General features: G+C 38.6%; 1 protein-coding gene across 1 annotated transcript in view; it reads right to left on the reverse strand.

Annotated features, from left to right (window-relative positions):
* The window catches only part of UVRAG (UV radiation resistance associated), a 149,078-nt gene that overhangs the window by 41,340 nt on the left and 94,244 nt on the right, over positions 1 to 13,494 (reverse strand). The window contains exon 13 of the mRNA XM_065417462.1: positions 1,169 to 1,247. Within this exon, the coding sequence (XP_065273534.1) occupies positions 1,169 to 1,247 (79 nt within the window). The remainder of the gene's footprint in view (positions 1 to 1,168; positions 1,248 to 13,494) is intronic.

Below are 13,494 nucleotides of genomic sequence, written 5' to 3' on the forward strand. Positions count from 1 at the left end.
TTAACACACCAGTTATTTCATCAACCTCAATGGAAGGTATCTGTAACTCTAGGAACAGGGAACACTTTAAAATGAGACCTCTGTTCACATTCACAGAGATGATTTATGAAGACGAGTCACTGGGAATACTGGAAGACTGAACATGACTACTATTTTAGTGGACCACGTCTTCATTTAAGTGCAGGTACGTCAATAGTACTTTCATAAATCAAAACTTATACAAGTTATTCAGGAAGCAAAATTTACATAGCAAAAAAATCGAAGCGTAAAAAACCAGAATAATCACAGCACTTTTCCAGTACAAGGACATGACTTCTTAACAAGGAGTTTAAATTATTTAACAGAGATTAGCATAGGAATTAGCAACAGATATTAACATAGATTAGGATAAAACACTACCAAGAAGGGGGGGGGGGGGGGGGGAAAGAGAGAAAACTGGTTAGGGTTGTAATATGGGAAAAGATCAAGAGTGAAAAATAAAGTTAATGATAGGAATAAAGTAAATACACCTCTACCCCGATATAACGCGACCCAATATAACACAAATTCGGATATAACGCGTTAAAGCAGTGCTCCGGGGGGGCGGGGCTGCGCACTCCAGCGGATCAAAGCAAGTTCGATATAACGCGGTTTCACCTATAACGCGGTAAGATTTTTTGGCTTCCGAGGACAGCGTTATATTGGGGTAGAGGTGTAGATCTTCTGGAGCACATATGGTCTCTTCTCAGACTAATAATGTGAACATTTTTACAGTTTTTGTAGGACCACATCAAAAGTACAGTGTTCAGTTAAAGGCTGCATGATTTGAAAAAAACAGAGATAACTTGTGAGCTGTTTTGGGCTTTGCACGATCGTCAGCATACAAAACAGGTGTAAAATAATCAAATCAATGGGTTTTTTGCTTAGCATACCATTTAAGGGCCATATACAGCACCATATAAGTGGCCCTTGAACAGTGCAAGTCCCAAGCGTCCAAGGATGCTCATTATGTCCGGCTGCATCGGACTGATGGTGGGCCTCTTGCAGCAGCTCATGTCAGATGCAAAAAACACTTGACAGAAGTGAGATGCACTCATTTAATACCGGCCACTGTGCAGACATCACATGGTAGAATGTCTCTCTAGGAATTTACCACGTCTTTCTGTAACAAGTCTCAAAATTTACCAACCTGTGCTATATTTTTGTTGAGAAGGTAAACTCCATAATCAAATTGAAGTCTCTCTCCTCCCTTTGGATACAGTGGAAACCTGAGGAGGAAGGGTCAGAAGAAAAAGTCAGATTTAGAAAGCACACATTCAATATTTTATCTTTAAAATTTAGTCTGATTTAAGCAGAACCATTTGCTGAGATACCAGCAAGAACACTTCTGAGTGCAGGTAAATCCATAGCCTTCTGTTTCTGCAGACTCCCAATCCCAATGGATCTGCACAGTTTGCACACCAACTGCTCACCAATCCCACTTACACTTCATGCACTTTCTTCCATGAGATATTCTATATCTGGAAACCCTTCCTTGGCTTGGGCTGCCATGTTTCCATTGTCTCCTTTTTCAAGTGCCCCCTCGGAGCAAATGTCTTCCAAAGCTCTCCCCTCAAGGTCTTGTTTAGAACACCTAGTGCAATAGTGACTCTATATAGAGCCCACAACCACCATATTTCAAGGGGTTATTTCTGTTGTACAGTATGTAATAAGGGAAACACATTCTGTATGATCTCTAAATGCATACTGAGATTTAGATAATGGGAAAGTACATTGCACACAGGAATACTTTTGTATTAGAATCATCATGGCTAGTTGCTGGTTCTCAGCTGCTGCTTGTTATAAGAACCATCATTTTAGCCCCAATGTAACTGAAGCCTATTCAAGTTTAACCTTCACTATTACTGTACGGTATTAACATCAGACATGCAAATTCTTAATAGAGATTTAAATGATTGTTCACGATGAAGCTGTTAATTTCACAATTTTAATCTTACTACTACACTCTTTCCTCATTTTGACTCTTCCTCACATTGCGTCTTGCCAGTTCGACTTTTACAGGCTGAGCTCATAGATTCTAAAACTGACATGTTAACCACTATCAATACTACCACGTACAAGTTTTTGCCTTTAAATTCAGTATCTTATAAGCTATCTACAACACATTCTAGAGATGTGATTACACAACCTCTATTTTGTTCGGACTTCAAAGGACTTCTTTACTACAGGCTCAGCCACTATTATTATTTGTGACATTTAAAAAGAATTTTAAAGAGCCATTAGAGCCAAATGTTAACAGGTCAATATTACGGGCAGATGAAATATTAAGACATCAGCTCCAAATTTTATGATACTTTCAAACTCTTAATGGGTCACTTCAAGTTGAGCACTATAAAGATCACCATAACTAGTATATCTAGCTCACCTTGCTTAATACATCTATAAATCCAAGCTGTCTGCAGCATAGGAAAATAAAAGTGCCTTTAAATTGAAGATGTATGCTGCAAAAAAAACTACCACTCAATATACTAAGTGCAAGATACAAATCAAAATTAGTTCATTTCAATACCTACAGTTACACTACTTAACTGTAGCAGAATTTAGATTATAAAGTCTACAATTAACATAAAACTCATTCAGTCTTGACAATAAAGCTGCTGTTAAAATACAAAGCATGTTTCATTACACGATAGTATTTCGTTAAGTCACTGAAAATGAGAGCTATATATTTTCTGTTAGAAATGGAAACCTCAATTAAAGGGAGATGGAAAAAGACAATATCAAGCACTTAAAGGTTTCTCTCCTGCACAATCAATTTCTTGAAAGGAACGCTTTAAAGTCATTAAGATTAAACTTCTCTCCCTACCAGTTTTTTCCTTCTGACATTTGGCTAACATTCAAGATTCATTAGTCGGTGAAATGAGCTGGGGAAATATGAAGTTAATAAGATCTCTTCCTATATACTCATGTCATTACTATAATACTGAATTCCTTGAATTTTAAACTGTAAGCCAGGGAATGTCTTAGCCTATGTAAAGTGGCACACACATTTTGGCACTCTCTGATTTCTATGTGATCTTAGTTTTGTTCACCTCATCCTACCTCTACCCTTCCCTCTGTCTGTCACACTCATTTGTTGAACCTGGTCAAACTATACGCTCTTTGTGGCAGGGACCATGTCCTCTTATGTTTTTAAACCGTTCTTAGTGTGATGTGGCTGCAAATAATTACTACTGATGGCTGTCTGGTGGCCTATGTGAAGTGAATTTGTACTCCTAGCTCATAGTGAGCAATGCTGCTAAACGCATGCTCTCAATTTGCCATGCAGCCCAGAGTTAGGTTGTAGTTCATTAAGTTTTCAATTAAGTCTGTTCATCAATTCAGTTGCCATCCACCCAGAGACTAATATCTCTAACGCCTGAAACATTAAGAATTGGGGGCCTACTAAAGCTCTTCCTATCAATTAATCATGTTTTCCTTCCAGACCTGCCTGCTATAATCTCTGCTCTTTACGCACTGACGACTTGTTTGCATTTAGCGCCTTTAAACTAGAAAGCAAACCTATAAACTTGACTGAGTACTGACTCTGGGAAGGAGAATTCCAATGTTATAGGCAAAAGCATCATACGATAGATAGCCAGATTAGAAACAAGAAGGTTGTTAGTCAAAACTTGTTTTAACACCTGAATGCAGTACTTGTTTATGTTCAAATTCGCTTTTTTGGGGGTGGGGTAGTGTTAATTTCACACAGACGAGTCTTTATACAGGATTAGACTATGTTAAATTTGGAGTTGCCCACCCAGGGTCATTCTTTGGTGTGGTGAGATTTCAGTGTTTCCTAGTTCCCACATCAGGCATCAAAAGCAAGGCTACCAAACTATAAGAGATTGTACCAAGTCAATTTGTTTATATTTGTGTAGCTCAAATGTATCCTCCTGTATGATATTTGTATAGCAAAAAAAAAAAAAAAAAAAAAAAGAGTAACTGACTAGCCAGTAATAGTACTGCAGAAAAGGATCTGAGGAGTATAATGGATCACAAATTGCGTATGAGCCAAAAATGTGATGCAGTCACGAAAAGGTTAACATTCTGGGGTGTATTAACAGGAATGTTACAGGCAATAATTGTTCAGGTCTACTTGGACTGGTGGAGACTGAACTGGATTACTGTGTCCAGTTTTAGGCATCACACTTCAGACAGATTTGGATAAACTGGAGAGCAACAAAATGATAAAGAGCAGGGCTGTCAAGCGATTAAAAAAAATTAATCGCTATTAATTGCGCTGTTAAACAATAGAATACCATTTATTTAAATAATTTTGGATGTTTTACACATTTTTAAATATATTGATTTCAATTATAATAGAATACAAAGGGTATAGTGCTCACTTTATTTATTTTTTATTACAAATATTTGCACTGTAAAAAACAAAAGAAATAGTATGTTTCAATTCATCTAATACAAGTACTATAGTGCAATCTCTTTATCATGAAAGTTGAACTTACAAATGTAGAATTATGTACAAAAACAACTACATTCAAAAATAAAAATGTAAAACTTTAGAGCCTACAAGTCCACTCAGTCATATTTCTTGTTCAGCCAATCGCTCAAACACATCTGTTTACATTTGCAGGAGATAATGCTGCCCGCTTCTTGTTCACAATGTCACCTGAAAGCAAGAACAGGCATTCGCATGGCACTTTCGTAGCCAGCATCACAAGATATTTACATGCCCAATGCGCTAAAGATTCATATGTCCCTTCATGCTTCAACCACCATTCAAGGTGTCCATACTGATAACAATCCAAAGCAGTGCTGACCGACGCATGTTCATTTTCATCAGCTGAATCAAATGCCACCACAGAAGGTTGAGTTTCTTTTTTGGTAGTTTGGGTTCTGTAGTTTCCTCATCGGAGCTTTGCTCTTTTAAGACATCTGAAAACATGCTCCACGCCTCATCCCTCTCAGATTTTGGAAGGCACTTCAGATTCTTAAACCCTGGGTCGAGTGCTGTAGCTATCTTTAGAAATTTAAGATTGGTACCTTGTTTGCGTTGTCAAATCTGTAGTGTTCTTAAAATGAACAACGTGCTGAATCATCATCTGAGACTACTATATCATGAAATATATGGCAGAATGCGGGTAAAATAGAGCCAGAGACATACAATTCTCCCCCTGAGTAGTTCAGTCACAAATTTAATTAATGCATTATTTTTTGAACGAGCGTCATCAGCATGGAAGCATATCCTCTGGAATGGCGGCCGAAGCATGAAGGGGCATACGAATGTTTAGCATACCTAGCACATAGATAACTTGCCATGGCAGCTACAAAAGTCCCATGAGAATGCCTGTTCTCGCTTTCTGGTGACATTGTAAATGAGAAGTGGGCAGTATTATCTCCCGTGAATGTAAACAAACTTGTTTGTCTTAGCGATTGGCTGAACAAGAAGTAGGACTGAGTGGACTTGTAGGCTCTAAAGTTTTGCATCGTTTTGTTTTTGAGTGCAGTTATGTAACAAAAAAAATTTACATTGGTAAGTTGCACTTTCACGATAAAGAAATTGCATTATGGTACTTGTATGAGGTGAATTGAAAAATACTGTTTCTTTTGTTTATCATTTTTACAGTGCAAATATTTGTAATAAAAATATAGTCCGCAGCGTACACTGTATTCTGTGTTGTAATTGAAATCAATATATTTGAAAAGTAGAAAACATCCAAAAATATTTAATAAATTTCAATTGGTATTCTATTGTTTAACAGTGAGATTAAAACTGTGATTAATCGCGATTAATTTTTTTAAAATCAGAGTTAATTTTTTTTTAGTTAATCGCGTGAGTTAAATGCGATTAATCGACAGCCCTAATAAAAAGTTTAGGAAAAGGTGACCTATAAGTAAAAGATAAATGGGGCATGTTTAGTCTTGAGAAAAAATAAAAATAAAAAACCAAACATGTCAGGGATGGTCTAGGTATACTTGGTCCTGCCTCAGCATGGGAGAATGACTAGATGACTTTTTGAGATCCCTTCCAGACCTGCATTTCTATGATTTTATGTTTAATTTTAGAAAGTATTCCACAGACTTCAGAATCAAGAAGCAGAGCTGATTACAATAAGAATAAACAGCAGACACTGTTTCTTTTAAGAGTGCGTTACTCAAATTTAATATACGAACAGATGCACTTTTTAATACTATTAAGTATCAACAATTATTTCTCCACAAAGGAAATAACCGGCTTTAAGAGTTGTGGGGATCAAAGCAAAGTTCAAATTAAAACTATTTGGCCTGATTTTAGATGACAGCATGGCAAAAGACCAGACTAGAGCCACTTTGTATGACCAGGTCTAGCAACTAGAATGTATTTGAGTTTGGAGGGGGGGGGGGGGGGAAAGTTTATATAATTTCAGTTCTCACTCCCACAGGAGTCAGACACACTGAAAATGAGACTATGAGTATCATTGGCATGACAGTCCAAACACAACAAACAGAATGCACACTTAACAGGAACAATACTTCATTTTAATTTACTTGTAAGACAGATTGCGGCCAGAAAACTGGGACAGCCAAGAGATAAGAAATCCTCCCCTCTCCTTCAATCTAGAAGAGGCAGGGGGATTGGAGACAGATACCAACATTAGCAAATACCACTTTATACCTGACTAGTACTGAGTGTCTCCAATTTAAACACTGAGGGTAGGTCTATACTGCAATGAAAAACCCATGGCTGGCCCGTGCCAGCTGACTCGGGCTCACGGGGCTCAGGCTGCGGGGCTGTTTCATTGCAGTGTACACGTCTGGGCTCGGGCTGGAGCCCGGGATCTAGGACTCTCCCACCTCACAGGGTCCTAGAGCCTGGGCTGCAGCATGAGCCCTGAAGTCTACACTGAAATGAAACAGCCCCATACCCCAAGCCCCACAGGCCTGAGTCAGCTGGCATGGGCCAGCCACAGGTGTCCAGCTGCAGTGTAGACACACCCTGAGTTAAGCTCCACTACACCCATGTCAAAGGTAAGAATCCTATTTTTAAAAGATGGGAAACTGAGGCTGAGGTCATGTGATTTGTGCAAGGTCATCTAAGCTGGGAATGATCTAGATCTAACACCCAAGACTTATTTACCCACAAGATTGTCCCTTCCATAAGGTAGAATTGGCAAAAGTGCCTGACTATATTTTGCAATAGCACCACAATATTTTGTTAAGTTTTAATGCTGTGAAGACCTCTTGTAACATGGATAGCACAATGCTTCAAACAGCATGCACAGAATATTGGAAAACCTTTCCAATCTTCACAAAAGCAACATAATTGCAACTTTCATTGGTTTGATAATTTTTAGGTCCACAGCTACTCTGCCAAGTGAAATCTTAGGAAGCCATTTCTTAAAAATTAGTTTTCACTTTTAGCAAGCATTTGTCAAATGAATACATCTGGTAATGCAGTGTAGGTGTTAGGTGTACAGCTGCATGCTAACTTTGTCAAATGCTAACAGTTTAAAGGGATAGTTTTATATATTAAGCCATATTTTTAATTGGCAATGGCATTTTCAAAATTTAGGGCAAGATCTTACATTGTCAACATAGGTTTAAAAGCCCTTCTACAAAATACAAGGTAGAGAAATTCAATATATGCAGTAAAAATCACAACTTGGAAAGCTAAATGAGGCTGGATACGGTCACTTCAACTCCAGTTGAACAGTTAAGATGTAATCAGTGAAACAGAAGTATCCAAGCTAAGCCAAGGTAGATATTTGAATATTTACTTTCTAGTTCTTAAGGCACTCTTTCCTATCTGAGGGTGCCTTAAAAGCTAAAAAAGCTTTCATGATTTGGTGTCTATATTAGATTTCTAGCTGCTGTTGGATGATCAGAAAGCAACAGTGTCCAGAAATGCTTTTTACCATCTGCAGCTGGCCATTGCAATCGTTTCTTCCTGATGCAGGCCTTACTACTGTGATACTACACCTCAAGAATAGATTACTGCAACGTGCTCTACATGGGACTACAGTCCAGGATAATATGGGCATTTAAACTAGGTCGGAATATAGCAGCCTGCCTATTAAGTGATGCTTCTGAGTTGCAGCAAGTCACTGGTGCTCCATATCCTTCCCCATCTACCTACTGGTGTCCAGATTTGGTATATGGTGCTTGTCATCTCTACAAGGCCTAAATGGCTTCAAACTTTGCTATTTGGGATACCGCCTCTTTCCTTGTGCCAGACCAAGATCAAAGGCACCTGAACTGGGTCCCTCTCAGGTTCCACAGTGCTCTTTGAGAGGGGCCCTCCAGCTCTGGAACAAGTTTCTTCCCCTCAGTCTAAAAACAGCACAAGTCTACTGACCTTCATGGCAAGCTATAAGGCACAACTATTTTTCTCCAGAGGAAGTAATCACCCCATGCCTCTCCAGAAGACACCTGGCAGAATGTCTTGTGTCAAACTGTAAAATGGTCAGACCCTTGTTATGGTGGGTGAGCGAGGGGAGAAAAATTCCAAAGCAGAAGGTCTTCCATCAAAGTGGCCTGCCCTCTGACATTTAAATCAAGGGACTGAATGTCCCCTTGGTACACAAAAGAACTGAGGACATGCAGACAGACTGAGGTAGCCAGGAACCAGAGCACAGAGTTTTATAGATCAAAAGTTAGCATCTCGTATTGCAATCATAAGACAATGAAGTTGGACTTAGAGTAACATGCTCTATTAATAAAGAAACAGAAGAAAAATGGAGAAGCAAATACCCACACTGAGGTACGGTAGGAGTCAAAGGTTTTGGTAGCAACATAAAATCTCTCCCACAAAGATTTCCCAAAATAAATCTTAAAAACCAACTGTCCACAAAGGCTGCATACTATACTAACAAGTTACTGCTTATATTGCAGAATACTTATTCAAATCTAATTTAATATCATTGCTGAAATTTTTCCATGAGTTCATGAAACAAACTTGTTTTTAAGCCAATCGTCTAATCGCATATTTTCGTTAAGAAGCAGCTAAGTATTTTGTACAATAGCAAAGTATTCAAAATAAAAAGAGTAAGATTTTCTAAAGCAGATGTGCTTCACCCGTGGAATATCTGTCCTGGGAAATCAGTAGTTTTATTGGTGTCATGTGCTTTCAGATCTCAAGTTTGTAAAAAAGTTGAGACATGCCCATACTAATTTCTGTTTTAAGCACTGTTCTGAGACCACCGTTGTTAGTCTAATTGTATTCATTAACTGTGTCATAATCAATCATAATTACCAACTGATTCTCATCTTTGAGCTCTCTTTTTGGGCTGACCTAGATGAGTACTTACCAGTCACTGAAACCTCATTTATTTTACAGCCTCATATCTGTTATTGGGCTAATCTATACCTGTTCAACATCACACAGCAGCTTAAATATTTGAGTAACCTGCAGTAAATCTCCACAGGACTGTTTGGTCAGTCAGACGTTAACTGTTAAGTAAACCTAAGAGGATCTATACTCCATAAATTTATTTCAGACACTAAGGTTGCTCTTATGAGTTCTCAAGTCCAAACATCTTTATAGCTAGATTTTGTGATTTATGAACTCCTCATTTTGTATCCAAAAAGATCACAAATGTGACAATATACTGGTGACTGATTTTTACTGTATATAACCACCTGCCTTTAATACAAACTCTGTTTTAAAAGTTTAAGCAATTGCTTGATTTTTAACTGCCTTCATCTGTTTCCAATTTGGCATTAAAACATATGGTTTGGATTTTTTTTTATTCTCTTCTAATCAGTCCTTTTCCCCCATGTCCCAAACTGCATTGAAGAAAACCTATGCAAGGAACTTGAAATCTCAAAATTTAATCTCCACCAAAAATGGTCTTTGGACAAGCCTGAAGTGAAATAGTGACATTTCTGATCATTTCTAAAAGCTAGTTTACTACAGATTGACATGTGGCACGTTTAAAGAAGGTCTGTATTAAATCCCAATGGGGTTTCAAATGAATTAACTTAGAATAGATGGTTGTGGGAATGTATAATCAGTCTGTGGAATTCACTACTGCTAAAAGTCAAATACTGAGACTGAATTTTCAAATGGCTGGAAAGTTCCAGATACTCTAACATCTATAGCTATGCTAGTTAAGTTAAAATGTAATAACAGATTTCCTGCAGACATCTGCCTACCTGCTATGGTGTTGAACAGATGCCTAGGTATAAAGGTTGCCTCCCTATTTCCTTTAAGACACTAGGTACAGGCCACTGTCAAAGACAGGCTGTATCAGACTCTAATTAACTATTGTGCAACTGCAGTATGGGAAACTCTACATTAGTCTTTGGGCATGTCTACACTGCACCACAGTTTGGATTAAGGGGGTGTAAATTGCCAAGTGCACCAAAAAGTTGCGCTCCAACTGCGAACACGGATGGTGTAAACTAAAAAGGTACATAGTTCATGTTGTCCTCTTTCAAAGACGATGTTAATGTGAACTGAGTACCTTTTTAGTTTGCACCAGCAGTGTCTCTACAGAGCAGTTAGAGCGCAACTCTTTGGCGTGCTCTGTAATTCACACCCCTGTGCTCTGCACTGCAGCCTTTGAAAGAGGGTAGTGAATTTAGTGCTTGTGAACATGGGAAGCTAGTAATATTTATTTGGTGCCATGAAGCGTTAGGTATCCAATTCTAAAATTTTGGCCCTAGTGTCAGACACTGAAAGTGAGCGGATTGTCAGAAGCGCTGAGCCTACCACTGATAGTCAGCAAGAAAAGTAATACCTTTCTACCTACGTGGCCACTCAAAACTAACAACATATACTGAATACTCATCAACAAGATGAAACCAACAATTCACAGACGTTAATAGATAAAAAATAGTGAGCTACTAGCTGTCAAGTGAACAGGCTAAATTAACTGACGTAATGCATGGAATCACTCACTCAGCTCTAGTTATCTGCATCACAAAAGTAGAGTCCACCAAAAATAAAAAATGAACTCCACATTACTTTATGCTTTTTACAATTACAAAATCTGTATCTGTCCCCTAGATTTTGACCTCACCCTCCAATCCACCCATTTAGACTTGTGTTCTGTTGTAAACCAACAGCTTTAATCCATTACTTAACTCTTTTCAGAAACATCTGACTATATGTCAGGCTATGTAGAATAAAAATATTGGGCTTGATTCTCCACTCTGTTGCAAGACATGAAATTGGTTTAATTCCATTGATTCCAGTGGAATCAACGGCATAACTGAATGGAGAGTGTCAGGCATCTAGAGTCACTCTTTTTAAAACAAAATCTGCATGGAAACTGTGCCTCACACATGCCTATCAAATTATGTTCAATTATAACGAGGGTGAATTCTGGGCTTAAACCAACTAACCTAATGTCCTCCCAGGGCTAGGGAAATAGTCTGCCCAGTCCTGTTAAAGACAGACTGCATCTATAAATATCCAAGAATGCCAGGTCCCTGAGTTGAGTAGTTTAAATCCAAAATCTGAGTAGTTTAAAATTGCTATAATCTTTGCTTATTTGTTCTGAGCCTGAAAATCTGATTGCTTTGATTATGGTATAATTTAAGAATTAAGTTTAAGTGGGTCACAGCAATTCTCATTTAAATGTGTGATTTCATATATCCACTTTTGGGAAAGATTGCTAATTTTTCCTCTCTCTTTTAAATGTGTTCTGTTCATTGTTTTATGAAGGAATACTATACCTATAGCTGGGTGGAGAATGGCAATTCTGTTCTGGAGAATTTTGAATGCTGGTTGAATTCCAATTTGGAACAAAATCGAAACATTTAGAAATCCTCCACACAATGGATTTACCGTCCACTGCCCAGCTCTACTGGGAGCCCTGGCAGCTCAGGCTGCCAAGAAGCCAGGAAACTGGAAGCTGGGGCTCTCATCTTCCCACCAGCCCATGAAGAGGGATGCTGAGGAGCCAGGTGAGGGAGCTCGCAGGTAACCAGCTTGGCAGGTAGGAAGGGTTCCATCGGAAACACACCTGCTTTCCGGTGGAATTTCATCAAAACCTGTCTCCACACAACCTTTTGACTTTGATGAATTGGCAAATTCTAATGAAAAATGCTTTATTAATTTTTTTCAAGCTAGCTCCATTTATGTCATTTTCTGCACTTGCACTTCAACTACTTTCAGAATTACTGCTGAGTACTTCCACTAACAAGGCTGACAATTAAAATGGCTTTATAGAAATTATTTAAAAATTAATAAAAACGTACAGACTAGTACAACTGCTCAAGAGGTCATCTAGCCCAGTGCCCTGGGCCGAGGCAGAACCAAGAATCTATTAACCATCCCTGACAGATGTTTGTCTAATCCAGGGGTTCTCAAACTGGGGGTCAGGACCCCTCAGGGGATCACTAGGTTATTACATGTATCACAAGCTGTCAGCCTCCACCTCAAACCCCACTTTGCCTCCAGCATTTATAATGGTGTTAAATATAAATTAAAATCACTTTTTAATATAAGGGGAGTTGCACTCAGAGGCTTGCTATGTGAAAGGGGTCACCAGTACAAAAGTTTGAGAACCACTGATCTAACCTGTGTGGAAGCAGAGAAAGAACTGACAGGAAGGGGATTGCAATGCATGACAGTTTGTTAGCAAGAGTCAGGCTAACTGTAACCCTAATAACACGAGATTTGTAGAAGCGAGGATTGTGTGAGGCGAGTGGGAAAGAACTGTGTGAGAAGTTGTTGTGACCTTGTGTAGATAATATGGAATGTAGACTAGAGTCTAAACAAGTGAGAAAAATAAGATATCAGGATGACCTATGTATAAACAAAATGCAGCTGTTGCTTATTATTTTGTCTGTAACAAAAGGTATAAATGCTTGCTGTAATTGTTTACCTGTTGAGAGACCTGCCTAGGAGGGGGAGACCCTGTGTCCTAGCGTACTCTCTCCCTCTACGCAATTGCAAGAGAAAATAAAAGTATCTGACTTTGCTGTACCCAACCAAAAGAGTGAGAACTGTGTTTTTCTCTGACACCTGTCTTTAAAAACCTCCAACGATGGAGGTTTCACAACCTCCCTTGGAAACCTATTCCATCGCTTAACTATTGTTATAGTTAGAAAGTTGTTCCTACTATCACCTAAATCTCCCTTCCTGCAGATTAAGCCCATTACTACTTGGGCACAAGGAGACAACTAATCACCATCCTGCATAACAGCCCTTAATGTATTTGAAGGTTTATCAGGTTCCCCCTCAGTCTTTTCTTAAAACTAAACATGCCTAGTAGGTTTTTTTTTTTTTTTTTTTAATATAGGGTGAACAGATGTCCCGATTTTATAGGGACAGTCCCGATTTTAGGGTATTTTTCTTATATAGGCTATTATCTCCCACCCCCGTCCCGATTTTTCACATTTGCTGTCTGGTCACCCTATTCTCATAGTTCAGAGAAGAGTAACAAAAATGATAAAATGTTTGGAAAACCTAAACTCTCTCCAATTTATCCATGTCTTCTTTAAGTGTGGCACTCAGAACTGGACACAACAGGCCAGTAACCCTGTCAACAAAGCAAGTTAGGTTGGTTTGGAATGATTTGATCT

This window comes from Emys orbicularis, chromosome 1 (assembly GCF_028017835.1).
Source record: "Emys orbicularis isolate rEmyOrb1 chromosome 1, rEmyOrb1.hap1, whole genome shotgun sequence".
Lineage (NCBI taxonomy): Eukaryota > Metazoa > Chordata > Testudines > Emydidae > Emys > Emys orbicularis.